At 44.1% G+C, this 23,206-nt stretch overlaps 2 protein-coding genes across 2 annotated transcripts; one reads left to right on the top strand and one right to left on the bottom strand.

The window, feature by feature from the left end:
- Positions 1–688: 688 nt before the first annotated feature.
- Positions 689–3,949, top strand: LOC138364085 (uncharacterized). Its single transcript, XM_069323484.1, has one exon. It carries the CDS (start codon positions 689–691, stop codon positions 3,947–3,949), a length of 3,261 nt encoding a protein of 1,086 aa, XP_069179585.1.
- A 6,514-nt stretch (positions 3,950–10,463) lies between these two features.
- On the bottom strand, positions 10,464–13,940 carry LOC138364084 (uncharacterized). Its single transcript, XM_069323483.1, has one exon. It carries the CDS (start codon positions 13,938–13,940, stop codon positions 10,464–10,466), a length of 3,477 nt encoding a protein of 1,158 aa, XP_069179584.1.
- Positions 13,941–23,206: the final 9,266 nt, after the last annotated feature.

The following is a 23,206-nucleotide window of genomic DNA, read 5'->3' as shown; positions in this document are numbered from 1 at the left end:
CGAGAGTTAAAAGATAAAGAATTGGCGATGAGGCGTTTAGAATTAGAAGAAAGGAAAGAAGAACGAGAAAGAGAAGAGAAACGAGAGAGAGAAGAGAGAGAAAGAGAAGAAAGAAGAGAAGAACGAGAAAGAGAAAAAAAGGAAAGACAGAGACAACATGAACTAGAAGTATTACGACTAGGCGCTGAACAGACAAACTGGAGTAAGCGGTTTCGATCCGGTAAGGAATATAAAAATGGTCCCCAAATTCAACGAGAGAGAAGTTTCGAAGTTCTTCGCAGCCTTCGAGAAAGTCGCTGCCTCTTTGGAGTGGCCAAGGGAGAATTGGGCCATCATGATACAGTCAGTCTTGACTGGGAAGGCCCAAATCGCCTACTCTACGTTATCCCTTGACGACTCCGGCGATTACGATATGGTGAAGAAAGTGGTGCTCATGGCGTACCAATTGGTACCTGAGGCATATAGGCAAAAGTTCAGAAACCTGAAGAAGACCTCAGAGCACACTTTCACCGAATTCGCCACCATCAAGGAGCGACTTTTTCAAGAATGGTGTGCCTCTCGGAAGGTGGAGACCAAGGAAGACCTCGAGCAGCTGATTCTGCTCGAGGACTTCAAGGATTGTTTGTCTGGAGACCTGAAGACGTACCTCGAGGAACAGCAGGTAGAGACCTTGAGTGCGGCAGCCACCATGGCTGAAGAGTATATCCTGACTCATAGGCCATCTGCTAGGTACGTCCCGAAGACCTATTCAAGATATCCAGCCAAACATAAACCGGAGGATAAAACCGCCCCTCGAAGTGCCGCCAAGACAACCTCAGATAGTCCTCGGAGAATTAGTCCGAAAAGGGACGTATTGTGTTGGACCTGCGGTAAGAGAGGACATATTGCTGCAAGGTGTCGTAGCAGTACAGGTACTAATCCCCGTAGGGAAGTCATGCTGATGAACAGTATAGTACCACCGACATCCACCCTAGAGAAGAGGAAAGGATTGTTCGCCCCATATACCTCCCAAGGATATGTAGCCAGTGGCCTTTCAAGTACGCCTGTGGTAATACTTAGAGACAGTGGAGCGGCCCAGTCTCTGATTCTGGCAACATCATTACCCGAAGGTATATCAGCTGATGAGATGCAGAAGGTAATCCTGGGTGGATTCCCTTCCACCTTGTATGTTGCCCCATTGGTACAAGTGCATCTAGATTCTCAGCACTTCAAAGGTGAGTGTCGGTTGGCCGTGGTGGATAGTCTTCCCATAGAGGGGATTGACGTAATATTAGCCAATGACTTAGCCCTAGGATTATTACCCAACTGTCCCCTGGTAACGGATAATCCAGGACGTGAAGAGACCAGTCCCATCGCAGCATTGCAAACCAGGTCTCAGGCGCACCTCCATGCACCACTAGATCTAAACACTTTGTTTGACTCTCCTCCTATCCCACAGGATACAAGTAGCCATACACCAGTCCCGCCCGTCCAGATGCCGGTTCCTGAACGCTGGACTCGAGCCCATCTGATAGAGGAACAGAAGGACGACCCTCAGGTACGGAAGTTGGCCGACACCGTAGACTCTCCTGCGAAAGGAGGGGATCTATATGTGTGGTCAAATGGTGTACTGTGTCGCCGGCATCCTCCGAAATACCCCCAGTCAAGTGCGGTAGGTGATCAGATAGTCGTCCCAGCCGTGTTCAGATCTAAGCTGTTAGAAACAGCCCATGCTAATAGATTTGCTGGACATGGTGGGATCTCTAAGACTTTCCAACGCCTAGCCAAGGGCTTCTACTGGCCGCATATGAAGGAGGACGTACGTCGTTTCTGCAAGACCTGCCACGCCTGCCAGGTGGCCGGGAAAGCAAACCAGCCTGTCCCCAAAGCCCCTTTATACCCCATTCCATCAATAGGTGAGCCCTTCGAACACCTCATCTTGGATATAGTAGGCCCTCTTCCACCTGCTACCTCAGGGGTACAGTATTTGCTAACAATACTAGATCGGGTTAGTAGGTACCCAGAAGCGATCCCCCTTAAGACCATCACAGCTAGGGTTTTGGTGAAACAACTGCTCTGGTTCATCTCACGATACGGTCTTCCCAAGACCATTCAGACGGACCAGGGATCTAATTTCATGTCCCATTTGTTTCGCCAACAGATCGCCGACCTGGGAATCCGACAGGTAACCTCTAGTGCCTACCATCCCGAGTCTCAGGGAGCTTTGGAACGTTTTCACCAGACGTTGAAGGGCATGCTTCGGAAGTTTTGCTACGACAGGCAGAGTAAGTGGGTTGAAGAACTGCCCTACCTCCTATTTGCGGTAAGATCAGTACCCAATGAATCCATAGGAATCTCCCCATTCGAGATGATCTTTGGTCACTCAGTAAGAGGTCCCTTAGAGGTGGCACGAGACCATTGGCTGGACGCAGAAACCAACGAGGATATTGTGCACTGGTTGTCTACAAATAAAGGACGGCTGTTCTCAGCCTGGGAGATGGCTACTAGGACCTTAGAAAGTACACAAAGAACTATCAAGAGCAGGTATGATAGGAGGACCAAGCAAAGGGAGTTCCAAGTAGGAGATCTGGTTTTGGTATGTACTCCTACTATAACTGGAAGTTTGAGCGCCAGATTCGTAGGTCCCTACCCGGTTGTAAAGAAGGTTACTAACCTCAATTACCTTCTGAGTACTCCAGACCGTCGTAAGAAAGAAACTCTGGTTCATGTTAATATGATCAAGAGATACGAGGGGCGGGATACACTCCCCGTAAACTTAGTGACCACTAATGACGACATTGAGGAGGAAGAGGAGGTGTTGACTAACTCAGACATTCTGTTAAACTTGCAGGCAAAGTTGACACACGTGGCCGAAGGACATCAATCATCATTGCTGCAGATGATCCGGCAATACAAGCCTATCTTCGACGATGTTCCAGGATTAACATCTGTCTTGAGGCATGATGTCGAGCTGGAGGAAGGCTTCCGACCTATAAAGCAACACCCGTACCGTCTCAACCCACTGAAGAAACGGGTGGTGAAAGAGGAGGTAGATTACATGCTGAAACACCATCTGATAGCCCCGAGCTGGAGCCCATGGTCATCCCCGATACTACTAGTGCCCAAACCTGGTAAGAAATACCGTCTTTGTATTGATTATCGCCAGGTGAATAAGGTCACTGTAGCAGATACTTACCCGCTCCCCAGAGTAGAGGAATGTCTGGATGCCATAGGTAGAGCCCGGTACCTGACAAAATTTGACCTGTTCAAAGGCTATTGGCAAGTTCCCCTCACGGAAAAAGCCAAACCCATATCAGCATTTGTGACTCCCGACGGGCTGTTTGAATGTCAGGTGATGCCATTCGGGATGAAAAACGCAGCCTCCACTTTCCAGAGACTGATGGGTACTGTGTTGCGTGACGTGGAAAACACCTTAGTCTACATCGATGATGTATTAATATATGATGTAGATTGGCAGGATCATCTGCGTCACATAGAGGATTTCTTCAAGGCCATGCTCCAGTCAGGATTGGTGGTCAACTTGCATAAATCGGAGTTTGCCAGAACCTCTGTCATCTTCCTAGGTCATAAGGTTGGAGGAGGATGGATTGCGCCGAAGGCCAGCAAGATCGAGGCAATAGTCCAGTATCCTACGCCAGCTACCAGGAAGGACATCTTGCGTTTCCTTGGTATGGCTGGGTTTTATCGTAAGTTTGTCCCTAATTTTTCCTCCATCGCCGCCCCCCTGACCAATCTGTTGAAGAAGGGGGTAAAGTTAATATGGAATGAGAATTGCCAGAAGGCATTCGAGAGTCTCAAAGCAATTCTGATCTCTGCTCCAATCCTCAGGTCCCCGAGCTTTGAGGATAGATTCATCCTGACGGTCGACGCCTCTGACTATGGCCTGGGCTCCGTTTTATCCCAGACGGACGAGAAGGGGGGTGGAACATCCGGTGGCCTACCATTCTAAGAAGTTCACCCCCAGCCAGCTGAATTACTCGGTCATAGAGAAGGAAACGTTGGCCTTGATTAATTCCGTCCAGCACTTTGAGGTGTATCTAACAAGCAATGGTCATCCTATATTAGTACGGACCGACCATAATCCTCTAAAGTTCCTGGCTCAGTTTAGGCAAAAGAACCTCAGGCTCACCAGATGGAGTCTCCATCTGCAGCAATACCCCCTCCAGATTGAACACATCAAAGGGGTGGACAACGTGGTAGCTGATGCATTATCTCGCATCTAAATCCTCATACTAATTTGGTTTGTCTTCCCTTATAGAACCCCAAACCAAATTCCTTTTGGTGGGGAGGTGTTACGAACCCGGATCCAGCGTCCGAGCACGGAGTAGTAAACGACCGCGCCATCTGTGGGTCAGCTCCCGAAACCCCCCGCCAAACGCCGACGACACCTGGTGAGGATGCCGTGTATCAGCTACGAGGGCCAGTTTCCAGTCCCGTTCAGCACTCTACACCGCCGCCACTGACCTCTGGTAAGGTGGTGCTCCGACGACAGCGCCATCTATGGACTGGATACGTCAGGTGTTTGTGCCCGAGCCCGTAAGTAAGGTGTTTTAGTGTGTCCCAGTCATTGATGACGTGTCTGTTTACAGAGTCGACCTGGGACCGCTGTGTTGAAGGCTGAGTCAGTCTACCCGAGGCAGCCAGTCTCCATACCTTGAACCTTGCTGCAGCTGTTGTGACGTCGTCCCCCCGGAAGAACACTGTGGTGTGTTAGCCTGCCAGTGGAGTGGCAGTAAGAGGATTTACCCGGGACTGACTGTTGGAGACGATCATCCACTGGGGTATTGAGGACAGGAGGGTGATTTGTGATATCACACGAGACTCCTGTCTAGGGCGTACCCCTTATATCGTTCGTGGAGTGGCCGTACCAGCCTTGGTGGCTCAGTGGCCAGCTGGACGTGTGGTTGACGGCCTCCACGACGGTGCCCCCAGTGGACCTGTGTTTTGGCTGACCTGTGGCCAGGGTAGGCTCAACTTCTGTGGATATTTCGTTGTGTGGCCACGAAGAAGCACCAAGGACTCGGCACCGAGAGTTGTGGCACCAGAGTCTTCAGCAGAAGACTATATTGTGTATAATCCCCTTGTATAGTGTTAATACCCCTCCCCCCTGTGCACTTTTTGATTTTATATATTTAATTGGTGATGGTGACAAGTATAATCTTAAGTTCTTAGCTTTCTTTCCCTACTCCCTTTTAAGTTACTTGCGTCACGGATCTCATCCCTTGATAGCCAATACTGGCTTGGGAACGGATACATATATCTTCCTCTAACAACATCAGAGTAAGGACCCCGTTGCGTCCCGAGAGGGCCGTAACACCTGACTTCCAGGACGAGCGTGTGTCTTTCTTTCCGACCGCCCCTCGCGGTCACCTGTCCCTCAATAGAATTCTTGGTGACTCGGATACTTTTGATATCGTTCGCCTTATGCGTTTTTGTTCTCGTATTGGCATCCTTGGTGATATTTAGCGCCCTCTGATTATTCTGCGCATTTGATGGTGCTACATAGCCTTCCCGGTTTGGTGCCTTCTTTTGATAATTACTTACTTGTATAAACTATTACTTTCAGCATACCTGTGTATCTCAAAGTAATCTACTTCATTTTGTTATAGTATAATTTTTGAAATTTACTGTAGTGTTATTACTTTAGTATAGTTTTATTTATTTATTTATTTATTTATTTATATACAAGAATGTACATTGGGTTAGAGAGAATGCATAGCATAGTATTGACAATCTTGTAAAGTCACTAGTACGCGCAGCGTTTCGTGCAGGTCCCTAATCTAATAAATAATTTTAAGTAGGTAAATTCTAGCAGAATTAATAAAATGATAACAGATACATTGCAAGAAAAAAAATGAGATGAGAGAGAATAGTAAGTATATTAAAGCACATTGGTATATTAAAGCTCTGGTTGATTACATTGACAACTTGATTGGTAATTTAAACAAGATTAACAGACATCGTACAGCAGATTGATAGCACATATAAGAAGACAGCAATGATCACAATGGTAAAGATGTTCGGATTGGGTACATAGAGATAGGGAGATTAGGTAGCAATAGATACAGTGCAATTTTAAAGCAACAAGGTAAAAAAACTATGCAGATGAGATTAGGTACTTTTTAGTTTTGTTTTTGAATGACGCAAAAGTTGGACAGCTTTTCAATTCATTAGGGAGTGAGTTCCAAAAACTGGGTCCCTTTATTTGCATAGTGTTTACACAGATTAAGTTTGATTCTTGGGATATCAAAAATATATTTATTCTGGTGTGGTGATAATGGGTCCTATTACATCTGTCCAGGGAGAGTTTCAGAGCAGGATTTGCGTTTAAGAACAGGGTTTTGTAAATGTAATTGACACAAGAAAATTTGTGGAGTGAGATTATGTTTAGCATATTTAGGGAGTTAAACAAGGGAGGCTGAGTGTTGTCTGAAAGCAGAATTTGTTATTATTCTGATAGCAGATTTTTGCTGGGTGATGATGGACTTGAGGTGGTTTGCAGTGGTTGCACAGATACCATAATTAAGATAGGGATAGATTAGTGCATAATACAGAGAGATGAGAGCAGAGTTAGGTACATAAATATCTGATTTTGGAGAGTATCCAAACTGTTTTAGAGACTTTCTTAGTTATGTGTTGTATGTGGGTGCTGAAGTCGAGTCTCTTGTCTAGGAATAGGCCAAGAAACTTTTCATCATTTTTATTGCTAATGTTTACATTATCTATCTGAAGCTGAATTGCATTTGTAGATTTGCATCCAAATAAAATGTAGTAGGTCTTCTCTATGTTAAGTGTTAGTTTATTGGTTGACATCCATAAGTGGACTTTTTTTAGTTCATTATTAACATCATTTAGTGTATGTGGGTTGGGGTTAGAGTACATGAGTAGTATCATCAGCAAACAAAATAGGTTTCAGAATGTTAGAGACATTAGGCAGATCATTGATGTATATAAGAAATAGGAGAGGTCCCAAGATGCTGCCGTGTGGCACTTCAACGGCTATGCATGAAAGACTCCTACTCAAATTAGAGGAGCAGGCTGGTGTAACAGGAAAAGTCCTAAGGTGGGTCAGAGAATATATCTCAAGAAGGAATCAAAAGGACAGATACATCAAAGTAGAGAGGGGGTTACAATTCGAGTACCACAAGGGTCGCTTCTAGGACCCAACTGTTTAAAATTGATGTCAATCATCTGACAGAGGAAATATTCTCTTGTATCAATATTTACCAATAATGGAAAGCTCATGAGAAGTCAGGACTGTGATAGATTGTGAGCATTCAATCAAATTTGGACATACTTCAAAAATGTTCTCAAAAACGGCTGTTAGTTTAACCCAGCCAAATGCAAAGTTATGAAGGGAACAGGCGCACACACCGCTCCTGTGCCAGGTAAGTCCCCTACGGGCTCACCATAGCCCGTGCTACTTGGAACTTGTTCCAAGTAGCTGAATCTATAACAACAACAACAGGCGCACTAAGACCAGTACAGCAATAAAAAATATAGAGGAAAACAAATTATATTATCGGAAAAGAAGAAAGACCTGGGAGTGGACATAACGCCATTTGTGATGCCAGAAGCCCACATTAGCAGAATAACAGCTCCATAAACCATTTTGGCCAACATTTGTGTATCCTTCAGAAATTTGGACAAGGGAGGGCTTTCCGGTCCCTATATACAGGAAAGGTGAGGCCCACACATATGAATGTGCATCCCCAGCATGGAGCCCTTGCCTATAAAAGGACAAGAAAAAACTAGAAAAGGTCCAAAGATATGCAACGAGACTCGTTCCTGAGCTGAAGGGTTTATGCTCTAAGGAAAGACAGAGAACTGGGCCTTACCACACTATAGGAAAGGGGAGAGAAGGGGGATATGATAATATATACAATTCTAAGGGAAATTGACAAGGCAGACAAAATAATATTGTTCAAAGCAAAGAACAGCAGAACGAGGGGATCATAGAAAGAAATTAAAGATCCAAATGAGTCACATGGACGTCAGACAGAACTTTTTCAGTGTCAGAGCTGTCAATAAATGGAACTGTTTAAACGTTGAAGTTAATTATATTAAACAATTTATATGTAAATATGATTAAAGCGGGATAAAACAGACATTGCATTAATCTAAGAATGTTTAGAAGGTGGGGCTAAAAGCCTAGCTTGACCATGAAGGCACATCTAGGTGAGTACATTAATGCGAGTCCGCACAAACACATACACGCATGCACAGGTCCTTGCAACAGAGTATATAGCACTCTGAGGTCGTTGTCCTAAGGGCCAGGGTTTGATTCCTGGGCGAGACAGAGGACATAGGCAGTTTTTTTCCACCTGATTTATCTTTTCATCTAGCAGTAAATAGGTACCTGGGAGTTATACAACTGCTGCGGGCTGCTTCCTGGTGATGTGAGAGGAAGAGAAAAAACACATTTAGTATGAAAGAGGGAAAATAGGGCTGGAGTCGGTAAATTACACAACCAGCGATTAGAAAGGCGGGGTCCAAGAGCTAAGCGTTCAACCCGAAACGTTTGTTGTTTTAGATTTAGGTACCCGGAAGGGAATGTCCATGTAGCACGGGCTATAGTGAGCCCGACCCTACAGGCACACAGTAAATACACTCCTCACGACGCTGAACACCATAACCGGTTGCTGTACCTGGCCCCTGGCCTAGACCCCAACATAACAGTTACAGAAGACGTTATGGAGCTTTCAAGCTACTAGGTGGGTGTGGTAGTGGGTTTAATGTCCAGTAGTGAAGTATGTGCTTTTAATACATACTCACACTTGCTCATACTTCACATTAATAGAAATAAACTCTATATTAATATTGTTGAAGTGACTTTACTTGTGAATTATTTGTATGTGAGGCGGTCTAATGTCAGGTGAGGTGAATGACGTCACAGGTAGTTGACCCATCAGGCCAAGCTAGTCAAGAGGCGCGGCGGGCAGTGTGGCGCGGGCCGGCGTGGGGAGAGGTGCTGCTCAGCGCCCGCCTCATTGGTTTTACTAAATTAGTCACCTGGACAGTCCTGTGCATGAGGTTACCTGCGTCAGGCTTACAGGCAAGTTACTCTAGATGATTAGTTATTTTATCACATTGTGTTCTGTTGGTAGAATGGCCTATATTTGCTGATTGTCTAAATAGGCATAGTTACAAGATGTTAGTTTTATTAAAAAATATAAATTTGTTTTGGTTTACTCATTTGTAAAAAATAGAGTAAAATACCTTTGTCTATTGGTCGAGACGTGTGATTAACTGTTCCACAGCAGAGGCTTGAGTGTCAACTTTATAGTGAAATTGGCAGTTCGACCCAAAGCAGGTGTAAAAAAGTTTACACAATTATTATTATAGTTAAATTCTGGCAGTTATAAGGTGTTTGTTAACGATCAGATTTCAATCTTTGAAATACGGACCAAAGACTTTTAATCTAGCAAGCGTCACATATCTCCCTCCCCCCCTGCCCATCCTATGTGAATGAAACTAGCCATACTGAGTCAGTGTCGTCCACGCTGCCGCCAACCCCAGAGACGCCTAAATTAACATTTACGTCCTGTGTAACCAAGTACTATATTTTGTTCATTACAAATATATATTAATGAACATTAAACTTGTGTGTAATTTAAATTTATAAAATTTAATTTCCATCAACTGTGATAGTTGTTGATGGAAATTATAGTCCGTGAGTGCATTCCAACCTGTCTCCCTCGCCTCATAAATAATAATGTATTATAATAGTTTACGTATCAAAAACTATTTTAAATAAATCTTGTGTTAAAATGTATGAACTGTTGTGGGTCAGTGCACGGACGAGCATAGACTGAGGACATGTTAAATGTCACGTTCATGTTTGGCTGCCTGGATGATCGTCTCCAACAGTCGGTCCCGGGTAAATCCTCTTACTGCCACTCCACTGGCAGGCTAACACACCACAGTGTTCTTCCGGGGGGGACGACGTCACAACAGCTGCAGCAAGGTTCAAGGTATGGAGACTGGCTGCCTCGGGTAGACTGACTCAACCTTCAACACAGCGGTCCCAGGTCGACTCTGTAAACAGACACGTCATCAATGACTGGGACACACTAAAACACCTTACTTACGGGCTCGGGCACAAACACCTGACGTATCCAGTCCATAGATGGCGCTGTCGTCGGAGCACCACCTTACCAGAGGTCAGTGGCGGCGGTGTAGAGTGCTGAACGGGACTGGAAACTGGCCCTCGTAGCTGATACACGGCATCCTCACCAGGTGTCGTCGGCGTTTGGCGGGGGGTTTCGGGAGCTGACCCATGCAGATGGCGCGGTCGTTTACTACTCCGTGCTCGGACGCTGGATCCGGGTTCGTAACACCTCCCCACCAAAAGGAATTTGGTTTGGGGTTCTATAAGGGAAGACAAACCAAATTAGTATGAGGATTTAGATGCGAGATAATGCATCAGCTACCACGTTGTCCACCCCTTTGATGTGTTCAATCTAGAGGGGGTATTGCTGCAGATGGAGACTCCATCTGGTGAGCCTGAGGTTCTTTTGCCTAAACTGAGCCAGGAACTTTAGAGGATTATGGTCGGTCCGTACTAATATAGGATGACCATTGCTTGATAGATACACCTCAAAGTGCTGGACGGAATTAATCAAGGCCAACGTTTCCTTCTCTATGACCGAGTAATTCAGCTGGCTGGGGGTGAACTTCTTAGAATGGTAGGCCACCGGATGTTCCACCCCCTTCTCGTCCGTCTGGGATAAAACGGAGCCCAGGCCATAGTCAGAGGCGTCGACCGTCAGGATGAATCTATCCTCAAAGCTCGGGGACCTGAGGATTGGAGCAGAGATCAGAATTGCTTTGAGACTCTCGAATGCCTTCTGGCAATTCTCATTCCATATTAACTTTACCCCCTTCTTCAACAGATTGGTCAGGGGGGCGGCGATGGAGGAAAAATTAGGGACAAACTTACGATAAAACCCAGCCATACCAAGGAAACGCAAGATGTCCTTCCTGGTAGCTGGCGTAGGATACTGGACTATTGCCTCGATCTTGCTGGCCTTCGGCGCAATCCATCCTCCTCCAACCTTATGACCTAGGAAGATGACAGAGGTTCTGGCAAACTCCGATTTATGCAAGTTGACCACCAATCCTGACTGGAGCATGGCCTTGAAGAAATCCTCTATGTGACGCAGATGATCCTGCCAATCTACATCATATATTAATACATCATCGATGTAGACTAAGGAGTTTTCCACGTCACGCAACACAGTACCCATCAGTCTCTGGAAAGTGGAGGCTGCGTTTTTCATCCCGAATGGCATCACCTGACATTCAAACAGCCCGTCGGGAGTCACAAATGCTGATATGGGTTTGGCTTTTTCCGTGAGGGGAACTTGCCAATAGCCTTTGAACAGGTCAAATTTTGTCAGGTACCGGGCTCTACCTATGGCATCCAGACATTCCTCTACTCTGGGGAGCGGGTAAGTATCTGCTACAGTGACCTTATTCACCTGGCGATAATCAATACAAAGACGGTATTTCTTACCAGGTTTGGGCACTAGTAGTATCGGGGATGACCATGGGCTCGAGCTCGGGGCTATCAGATGGTGTTTCAGCATGTAATCTACCTCCTCTTTCACCACCCGTTTCTTCAGTGGGTTGAGACGGTACGGGTGTTGCTTTATAGGTCGGAAGCCTTCCTCCAGCTCGACATCATGCCTCAAGACAGATGTTAATCCTGGAACATCGTCGAAGATAGGCTTGTATTGCCGGATCATCTGCAGCAATGATGATTGATGTCCTTCGGCCACGTGTGTCAACTTTGCCTGCAAGTTTAACAGAATGTCTGAGTTAGTCAACACCTCCTCTTCCTCCTCAATGTCGTCATTAGTGGTCACTAAGTTTACGGGGAGTGTATCCCGCCCCTCGTATCTCTTGATCATATTAACATGAACCAGAGTTTCTTTCTTACGACGGTCTGGAGTACTCAGAAGGTAATTGAGGTTAGTAACCTTCTTTACAACCGGGTAGGGACCTACGAATCTGGCGCTCAAACTTCCAGTTATAGTAGGAGTACATACCAAAACCAGATCTCCTACTTGGAACTCCCTTTGCTTGGTCCTCCTATCATACCTGCTCTTGATAGTTCTTTGTGTACTTTCTAAGGTCCTAGTAGCCATCTCCCAGGCTGAGAACAGCCGTCCTTTATTTGTAGACAACCAGTGCACAATATCCTCGTTGGTTTCTGCGTCCAGCCAATGGTCTCGTGCCACCTCTAAGGGACCTCTTACTGAGTGACCAAAGATCATCTCGAATGGGGAGATTCCTATGGATTCATTGGGTACTGATCTTACCGCAAATAGGAGGTAGGGCAGTTCTTCAACCCACTTACTCTGCCTGTCGTAGCAAAACTTCCGAAGCATGCCCTTCAACGTCTGGTGAAAACGTTCCAAAGCTCCCTGAGACTCGGGATGGTAGGCACTAGAGGTTACCTGTCGGATTCCCAGGTCGGCGATCTGTTGGCGAAACAAATGGGACATGAAATTAGATCCCTGGTCCGTCTGAATGGTCTTGGGAAGACCGTATCGTGAGATGAACCAGAGCAGTTGTTTCACCAAAACCCTAGCTGTGATGGTCTTAAGGGGGATCGCTTCTGGGTACCTACTAACCCGATCTAGTATTGTTAGCAAATACTGTACCCCTGAGGTAGCAGGTGGAAGAGGGCCTACTATATCCAAGATGAGGTGTTCGAAGGGCTCACCTATTGATGGAATGGGGTATAAAGGGGCTTTGGGGACAGGCTGGTTTGCTTTCCCGGCCACCTGGCAGGCGTGGCAGGTCTTGCAGAAACGACGTACGTCCTCCTTCATATGCGGCCAGTAGAAGCCCTTGGCTAGGCGTTGGAAAGTCTTAGAGATCCCACCATGTCCAGCAAATCTATTAGCATGGGCTGTTTCTAACAGCTTAGATCTGAACACGGCTGGGACGACTATCTGATCACCTACCGCACTTGACTGGGGGTATTTCGGAGGATGCCGGCGACACAGTACACCACTTGACCACACATATAGATCCCCTCCTTTCGCAGGAGAGTCTACGGTGTCGGCCAACTTCCGTACCTGAGGGTCGTCCTTCTGTTCCTCTATCAGATGGGCTCGAGTCCAGCGTTCAGGAACCGGCATCTGGACGGGCGGGACTGGTGTATGGCTACTTGTATCCTGTGGGATAGGAGGAGAGTCAAACAAAGTGTTTAGATCTAGTGGTGCATGGAGGTGCGCCTGAGACCTGGTTTGCATTGCTGCGATGGGACTGGTCTCTTCACGTCCTGGATTATCCATTACCAGGGGACAGTTGGGTAATAATCCTAGGGCTAAGTCATTGGCTAATATTACGTCAATCCCCTCTATGGGAAGACTATCCACCACGGCCAACCGACACTCACCTTTGAAGTGCTGAGAATCTAGATGCACTTGTACCAATGGGGCAACGTACAAGGTGGAAGGGAATCCACCCAGGATTACCTTCTGCATCTCATCAGCTGATATACCTTCGGGTAATGATGTTGCCAGAATCAGAGACTGGGCCGCTCCACTGTCTCTAAGTATTACCACAGGCGTACTTGAAAGGCCACTGGCTACATATCCTTGGGAGGTATATGGGGCGAACAATCCTTTCCTCTTCTCTAGGGTGGATGTCGGTGGTACTATACTGTTCATCAGCATGACTTCCCTACGGGGATTAGTACCTGTACTGCTACGACACCTTGCAGCAATATGTCCTCTCTTACTGCAGGTCCAACACAATACGTCCCTTTTCGGACTAATTCTCCGAGGACTATCTGAGGTTGTCTTGGCGGCACTTCGAGGGGCGGTTTTATCCTCCGGTTCATGTTTGGCTGGATATCTTGAATAGGTCTTCGGGACGTACCTAGCAGATGGCCTATGAGTCAGGATATACTCTTCAGCCATGGTGGCTGCCGCACTCAAGGTCTCTACCTGCTGTTCCTCGAGGTACGTCTTCAGGTCTCCAGACAAACAATCCTTGAAGTCCTCGAGCAGAATCAGCTGCTCGAGGTCTTCCTTGGTCTCCACCTTCCGAGAGGCACACCATTCTTGAAAAAGTCGCTCCTTGATGGTGGCGAATTCGGTGAAAGTGTGCTCTGAGGTCTTCTTCAGGTTTCTGAACTTTTGCCTATATGCCTCAGGTACCAATTGGTACGCCATGAGCACCACTTTCTTCACCATATCGTAATCGCCGGAGTCGTCAAGGGATAACGTAGAGTAGGCGATTTGGGCCTTCCCAGTCAAGACTGACTGTATCATGATGGCCCAATTCTCCCTTGGCCACTCCAAAGAGGCAGCGACTTTCTCGAAGGCTGCGAAGAACTTCGAAACTTCTCTCTCGTTGAATTTGGGGACCATTTTTATATTCCTTACCGGATCGAAACCGCTTACTCCAGTTTGTCTGTTCAGCGCCTAGTCGTAATACTTCTAGTTCATGTTGTCTCTGTCTTTCCTTTTTTTCTCTTTCTCGTTCTTCTCTTCTTTCTTCTCTTTCTCTCTCTTCTCTCTCTCGTTTCTCTTCTCTTTCTCGTTCTTCTTTCCTTTCTTCTAATTCTAAACGCCTCATCGCCAATTCTTTATCTTTTAACTCTCGTTCTAATTCTAACTTCTTCCATTCAATTTCTCGATTGATTTACAAAGCCACGCATCTTTACAGTTAGGAAGCTGATATTAAGCTCACCTGCATCACTGTCAACGTCGCTGCCCTTATCTTCCTTTTCCGTGGAAGCTATCTCCTCACCTTCCCTTGTACTAGGAGTCTCGCCTTCCTGTTTCTCTTTTGCCTTCAGGTGCCGGTGAACCTTGGACAAGATCTCCACACGGGAATCACTGGCACGGATCTTGATCTCCAGGTAGGCGCTCACTAGTACAAGCTCTGGTTTGCTCAGATACTTTAATCTGGCAAGACAGTCCACTCTATTCAGAAAAGCCTGAACATCGTCCAGATCATCGATGGTAGCTTTGTCTGCCATTGTCACAGATGGAACACTTAACGAGCACTTAACACACCGAGCACTGTTCTACGTCAATATTGCACTTTATCGCACCAAACTCTGCACTTGCTAATATTGCACGTAATCACTCCGGGCACCGCACTACCCAATATTGCACTGAGTCCAAGCGAACACTTCGCTCTACAATATTGCACTGAATCACTGAGCACCGCACTAGTCAATATTGCACTTAATCGCTTAATCACAGCGAGCACCGCACTGCACAATATCGCACTTAGTCACTCTGAGCACCGCACAGGACGTATAACGTCACAATCGTCACACACAGGGGGAATTATTTACAGGGATTACGCCACTTCACCACCCCTGTCAAACATACTTAACAAGGGGACAGATCCCGCTGGGGATGCCAATTATGTTACGGCCCTCTCGGGACGCAACGGGGTCCTTACTCTGATGTTGTTAGAGGAAGATATATGTATCCGTTCCCAAGCCAGTATTGGCTATCAAGGGATGAGATCCGTGACGCAAGTAACTTAAAAGGGAGTAGGGAAAGAAAGCTAAGAACTTAAGATTATACTTGTCACCATCACCAATTAAATATATAAAATCAAAAAGTGCACAGGGGGGAGGGGTATTAACACTATACAAGGGGATTATACACAATATAGTCTTCTGCTGAAGACTCTGGTGCCACAACTCTCGGTGCCGAGTCCTTGGTGCTTCTTCGTGGCCACACAACGAAATATCCACAGAAGTTGAGCCTACCCTGGCCACAGGTCAGCCAAAACACAGGTCCACTGGGGGCACCGTCGTGGAGGCCGTCAACCACACGTCCAGCTGGTCTGCTGGCAGGTACTGAGCCACCAAGGCTGGTACGGCCACTCCACGAACGATATAAGGGGTACGCCCTAGACAGGAGTCTCGTGTGATATCACAAATCACCCTCCTGTCCTCAATACCCCAGTGGATGATCGTCTCCAACAGTCGGTCCCGGGTAAATCCTCTTACTGCCACTCCACTGGCAGGCTAACACACCACAGTGTTCTTCCGGGGGGACGACGTCACAACAGCTGCAGCAAGGTTCAAGGTATGGAGACTGGCTGCCTCGGGTAGACTGACTCAACCTTCAACACAGCGGTCCCAGGTCGACTCTGTAAACAGACACGTCATCAATGACTGGGACACACTAAAACACCTTACTTACGGGCTCGGGCACAAACACCTGACGTATCCAGTCCATAGATGGCGCTGTCGTCGGAGCACCACCTTACCAGAGGTCAGTGGCGGCGGTGTAGAGTGCTGAACGGGACTGGAAACTGGCCCTCGTAGCTGATACACGGCATCCTCACCAGGTGTCGTCGGCGTTTGGCAGGGGGTTTCGGGAGCTGACCCACAGATGGCGCGGTCGTTTACTACTCCGTGCTCGGACGCTGGATCCGGGTTCGTAACATCAGGACATTCAAGAAGGACATGCACGACCGTAAGAGGGACAATGCAACAAGGACAATAAGGAGTAGGGCGGCGCTCCATCAAGTGACCATGTGTTAAGCGAGTATGGCCAATATGCAACCTCGCCAGAGCTGTTTCCCATCGCCGAAAACGGTGGTAGGAGGACGGCCACGAGGAAACACAACATTTAAGAGTTCGTTGTTTGTTATCAGTAACAGACAACCAAGAAGCTTGCCAACGGGTAAGGACGGAGGAATGGATAACCGGGTAAAAGTCGGAATATGGAATACCTTTACGAGAGATGGGACAAGAGCGGACAGCTTCCTTCGCGGCAGCATCTGCATGCTCATTTAAAGACACACCAATATGGTTGGGAACCCAACAAAACTCAACCGACTTAAATTTAATTGTAAACAAGAAACAGCCAATGCTGGATCTCGACAACTACTGGATGAACCGGATTAAAGGACCCGAGAGCCATAAGGGCACTACGAGAGTCAACAACAACTACAAAGGAAGACTGACAACGAGAAAGCAGGAGACGAAGAGCATAGAGAATAGCATAATGCTCTGCTGTAAAGATGCTAGTCTCCAGAGGTAAGCGACATATAAGTGCGATCAGGAAAAACAACAGAGTAGCCAACACCGTCCGCAGACTTAGACCCATTGGTGAAGACAGAAACGGAGCGAGAGTGAGAAGAAAAGTGCTCAAGGAAAAGGCGTTTTAGAACCGTAGAGGGGGTCAAAGCTTTAGTGATACGGGTCAAGGATGTACAAAACCGCGGAAGAGGGACTCTCCACGGGGTCAAAGAAGGAACAACACGAGGAGAAACATTAGAAATACGAACGGAAAGAGAATCTTGTAGGCGAGATAACCGGACGAGAAGTAGGATGTTGTAAGGCAACCCGTCCTCTTAAAAAGAACGTCACTTTTGGCTCGTATGCGCGATATGGCTAAATTTGGACGTAATTTGAAATGAAATCCACTCACAAAAGTGACGTTCTGTTCCGTTTTCTATTTGAGCCGTCCGGCGTACGCGCAGAGGTTATAAGAGGACACTTTAAATTAACGTTTTTCATAACGTTTTGAAACTTTATGAGAATTTCCTGCCCACCTAACCTATCAGAGGACCCTTAACTTACTGTTGTTGAAAAAAAAAATCCCAAATTTATTTTCATATTTTTTTCAATTTCAAATTACGTCCAAATTCGGCCATACGGGCAAACGGCCAAAAGCGACGTTCTTTTTAAGAGGACAGGTTGTGTAAGGACCGCGCAAGATAGCGAAGACAGTAGCGATCACGGCGGTCCTGAAGAGACAGGAAGCCAGTGTCAACATACAGGCTAAGGAGGGGAGTCGAACGAAAGGCACCAGAACTGAGGCGCAACCCAGTACGGTGCAAAGCATCAAGACGGCGAAGAGTAGAAGGAGAAGCAGACGAGTAAGCAGGGCAACCATAATCGAGCTTAGACAGGACGAGAGAAGAATGTAAAGCAAGGAGTGTGCGCCTATCTGCCCCCCAAGAAGTATGGGACAAGACCCGAAGTATCACCTTATCCAAAACTGTTTTAACATATCACCTCACCCAAATGCGAGTATATAAGACGAAAGCTGTTTAAATGATAGCATAGTAAAACTCTGTTTAGTGTTTGCAGGTTATTGTTGTGTGTGTAAACTAAAGTCTTTGAAAATGTAATAAGTTATTACGAAACGCAGTCAAGTGTCTTGTCAGACTAGAAATAAAAATGAATTTTGAAGAATTGATTTTTCAATTACCATCGACAGTAAAAAGAAACATAAGAAATATTGAGAAAATTCGTGCTAGAATTATTAATCTTACTTTTTCGGTCATATTTAATAACATATGTTTGCAAGAAAGACTGCTAGGACTAGTAGTAGAAAGACTACTATGCAAGGCAAATCGGGCCTTGCATAGTAGGCTGAGAAGTGCGTTCTGGCTAAAAAAATTGTATATTATAAATAAAAATATATATATATATATATATATATTTTGACAGTGGACAGCTAAAAATCCCTCGTCCTAAAGATGGCTACTTTAACCTGACTTCTTATGATCTTACCCAGGACCAACGAGACCTCTTAAATCTTGGTCTAAATTGTCAATTCTTATCTAAACCAAAGATGCATCAAAAACGCCTGGAAATCGAAATGCTTCTGGACGATATCCATAAGCTAGAAGACAACAAAAAAGTCATCACCACTGACACACTTCAAGCTGAACTACTTGCAGAAGCAGGGAAAAAACGAGGAACATATTCATCTACAATCTTAACCCCACGACTCAAAGAAGCAGCGAAACAACTAAAAAAATCTGAAAGACGTAACAATAAGAAAAGCCGACAAAACAGCAGCATATGTATTGATTCCTACCCATGAATACATGAACAAAATTAGCGACATCTTAAGTGACGACTCCAAATTTCAACGAATCACGAGGAACCCCGTAGAAGACCTTAAGCGGAAAGTAAACAAAACAATTACAGCAATCAACGCAAAGAAAGGTAGTGTGCATTTCAATAAACTTCAAGGCGACTATGGCTTAGGATATGCCTACGGCAATGTTAAGACGCATAAACCAGGTAACCCACTACGCCCTATAATCAGCCAAATACCAACCCCAACTTATCACCTGGCAAAGAAACTCAATGAACTCCTAACTCCATACACTCCAAGTAAGTTTAGTCTACAATCATCAGCAGATTTCCTAGAATTGATCAAATCTACCCAGCCCGATGGAATCATCGCTTCCCTGGACGTTGAATCCCTTTTTACCAACGTCCCAGTCGACACAACCATAGGAATGATACTGGACAGAGTATACAGAGACGAGAGCACCCCCAAATTAGACATACCTGAGCCACACTTGAAAAGTCTTCTCGAAGCATGTACAAAGGAAGCCCCTTTCATCAGTCCACAAGGAGACATGTATTTACAAATAGACGGAGTAGCAATGGGCTCCCCCTTAGGAGTTTTATTTGCTAATTTTTATATGGGAACCATCGAAGATAGGGTCTTCAGTAGCAGACAAAAACCAACTGTATACTGCCGTTATGTAGATGACATATTCGTAATAGTAAAAGACTCAGATGAACTAATTGACCTAAAAAGACACCTAGAGAGAGAGTCAGTACTCCGATTTACACATGAAAATAGTGAAAATAACAGTCTGCCATTCTTGGATGTACTAATAACAAAAACAGGAACCTCTTTAAGCACCAACGTATATACCAAGCCCACCAACATAGGATTATGCCTGAACGGTAGAAGTGAGTGCCCCCAAAGATACAAAGCCAGTGTTCTCAATGCTTATATTCGTCGAGCGCTTACCCACTGCTCTGAATGGAGCAACGTGAGTAGAGAGTTTGAAAGAGTAACTCAGGTATTGGTGAACAACGGATATAGCAACGCGGAAATAAACGCTGCTATAAGAAGACACTTGGACCGTTGGTATAATTCAGAACCTAGAACAGAAACCACAACACCCCCAATAAAATTATATTACAAATCAACCATGCACAGTGAACATATAAAAGAGGAAAGAATAATGAAAGAAATAATCCGTAAAGGAGTAAAAAGCACTACTCCTAACCAAAACATAAACCTGATAATATTCTACAAAACCAAGAAGACTTCCGAACTCCTTATCAAAAACAGCCCGAAGCCGACGGAGAACCCTCTACAGCAGTCAAGCGTTGTATACATGTACACTTGCCCCCAGGAAGGATGTAACCTTCAATGTAAGTACATAGGTATGACGTCGACCAAGCTGACGAGGCGTTTGACATGCCATCTTCAATCTGGTGCCCCTAGGAATCACATGAGACAAGCCCATGACATTACTCTAACAAGAGAAATGTTGAACAAGAATACTTGCATAATAGACAAAACCCAAGATTCAAGAAGATTACAAATTCTTGAGGCAATTCACATAAGAATAGAGCGACCTACCATGAACACCCAAATCACGGAACTATTTACTCTACCCACCATGAGAGTAAGGACAAGACAAGAACATATCGATGCCAACACAGAAGACAATGTCCAACATAACAGGCCAATTACACTGGATTAATCTTTGTGTTTAGATAGGAGATGCCTCGTATGGGCCAATAAGCCTTCTGCAGCCCCTATGTTTATCCCTTATGTATCCCCCCATGTTTTTCACCTTCATTGTATTATCACCTGACCTAATGCGGGTATAAAATCAACTAGTATTGTAAGATCTGTTCACTTGAGAATGAACCATGGAGGTTCGAAACGTCGTGCAAATTATACAAATAAGTGTAATACACTCTATAGTAAATCACTTCTTTTCTTCACCTTAAAAGTACGAAAATGAGTTTTGGAGAACTCCTATTCCAATTAAGCCCTGATGCTAAGAAAATAGTTAGAGGGATAGAAGCCCTAAACCAGAAAATAATAAATACAGAATATGCGGTCATATTCAATGAAACATGTTTGAAAGAAAACCTGCTGCCAGTATACACCAATATATATATATATATATATATATATATATATATATATATATATATATATATATATATATATATATATATATATATATATATATATATGTCATACCTAGTAGCCAGGACGCACTTCTCAGCCTACTATGCAAGGCCCGATTTGCCTAATAAGCAAAAGTTTTCATGAATTAATTGTTTTTCGACTACGTAACCTACCTAACCTAACTTTTTCGGCTACCTAACCTAACCTAACCTATAAAGATAGGTTAGGTTAGGTTAGGTAGGGTTGGTTAGGTTCGGTCATATATCTACATTAATTTTAACTCCAATAAAAAAAATTTACCTCATACATAATGAAATGGGTAGCTTTATCATTTCATAAGAAAAAAATTAGAGAAAATATAATAATTCAGGAAAACTTGGCTTATTAGGCAAATCGGGCCTTGCATAGTAGGCTGAGTACGACGTTCTGGCTACTAGGTACGACATATATATATATATATATATATATATATATATATATATATATATATATATATATATATATATATATATATATATATATATATATGTCGTACCTAATAGCCAGAACTCACTTCTCAGCCTACTATGCAAGGCCCGATTTGCCTAATAAGCCAAGTTTTCATGAATTAATGTTTTTTCGTCTACCTAACCTACCTAACCTAACCTAACCTAGCTTTTTTTGGCTACCTAACCTAACCTTACCTATATATATAGGTTAGGTTAGGTTAGGTAGGGTTGGTTAGGTTCGGTCATATATCTACGTTAATTTTAACTCCAATAAAAAAAAATTGACCTCATACATAGTGAAAAGGGTAGCTTTATCATTTCATAAGAAAAAAATTATAGTAAATATATTAATTCAGGAAAACTTGGCTTATTAGGCAAATCGGGCCTTGAATAGTAGGCTGAGAAGTGAGTTCTGGCTATTAGGTACGACATATATATATATATATATATATATATATATATATATATATGTCGTACCTAATAGCCAGAACTCACTTCTCAGCCTACTATTCAAGGCCCGATTTGCCTAATAAGCCAAGTTTTCCTGAATTAATATATTTACTATAATTTTTTTCTTATGAAATGATAAAGCTACCCTTTTCACTATGTATGAGGTCAATTTTTTTTTATTGGAGTTAAAATTAACGTAGATATATGACCGAACCTAACCAACCCTACCTAACCTAACCTAACCTATATATATAGGTAAGGTTAGGTTAGGTAGCCAAAAAAAGCTAGGTTAGGTTAGGTTAGGTAGGTTAGGTAGACGAAAAAACATTAATTCATGAAAACTTGGCTTATTAGGCAAATCGGGCCTTGCATAGTAGGCTGAGAAGTGAGTTCTGGCTATTAGGTACGACATATATATATATATATATATATATATATATATATATATATATATATATATATATATATATATGTCGTACCTAGTAGCTAGAACGCACTTCTCAGCCTACTATGCAAGGCCCGATTTGCCTAATAAGCCAAGTTTTCATGAATTAATTGTTTTTCGACTACCTAACCTACCTAACCTAACCTAACCTAACTTTTTCTGCTACCTAACCTAACCTAACCTATAGAGATAGGTTAGGTTAGGTTAGGTAGGGTTGGTTAGGTTCGGTCATATATCTACGTTAATTTTAGCTCCAATAAAAAAAATTGACCTCATACATAATGAAATGGGTAGCTTTATCATTTCATAAGAAAAAAATTAGAGAAAATATATTAATTCATGAAAACTTTATATATATATATATTTATATAAATGTCGTACCTAGTAGCCAGAACGCACTTCTCAGCCAACTATGCAAGGCCCGATTTGCCTAATAAGCCAAGTTTTCCTGAATTAATATATATGTTCTCTAATTTTTTTCTTATGAAATGATAAAGCTACCCATTTCATTATGTATGAGGTAATTTTTTTTTATTTTAGTTAAAATTAACGTAGATATATGACCGAACCTAACCAACCCTACCTAACCTAACCTAACCTATCTTTATAGGTTAGGTTAGGTAGCCGAAAAAGTTAGGTTAGGTTAGGTTAGGTAGGTTAGGTAGTCGAAAAAACATTAATTCATGAAAACTTGGCTTATTAGGCAAATCGGGCCTTGCATAGTAGGCTGAGAAGTGAGTTCTGGCTACTAGGTACGACATATATATATATATATATATATATATATATATATATATATATATATATATATATATATATATGTATATGTCGTACCTAGTAGCCAGAAT

Source organism: Procambarus clarkii, chromosome 12, assembly GCF_040958095.1.
Source record: "Procambarus clarkii isolate CNS0578487 chromosome 12, FALCON_Pclarkii_2.0, whole genome shotgun sequence".
In the NCBI taxonomy this organism is placed as follows: domain Eukaryota; kingdom Metazoa; phylum Arthropoda; class Malacostraca; order Decapoda; family Cambaridae; genus Procambarus; species Procambarus clarkii.
This window is presented reverse-complemented; position numbering and strand designations above follow the sequence as displayed.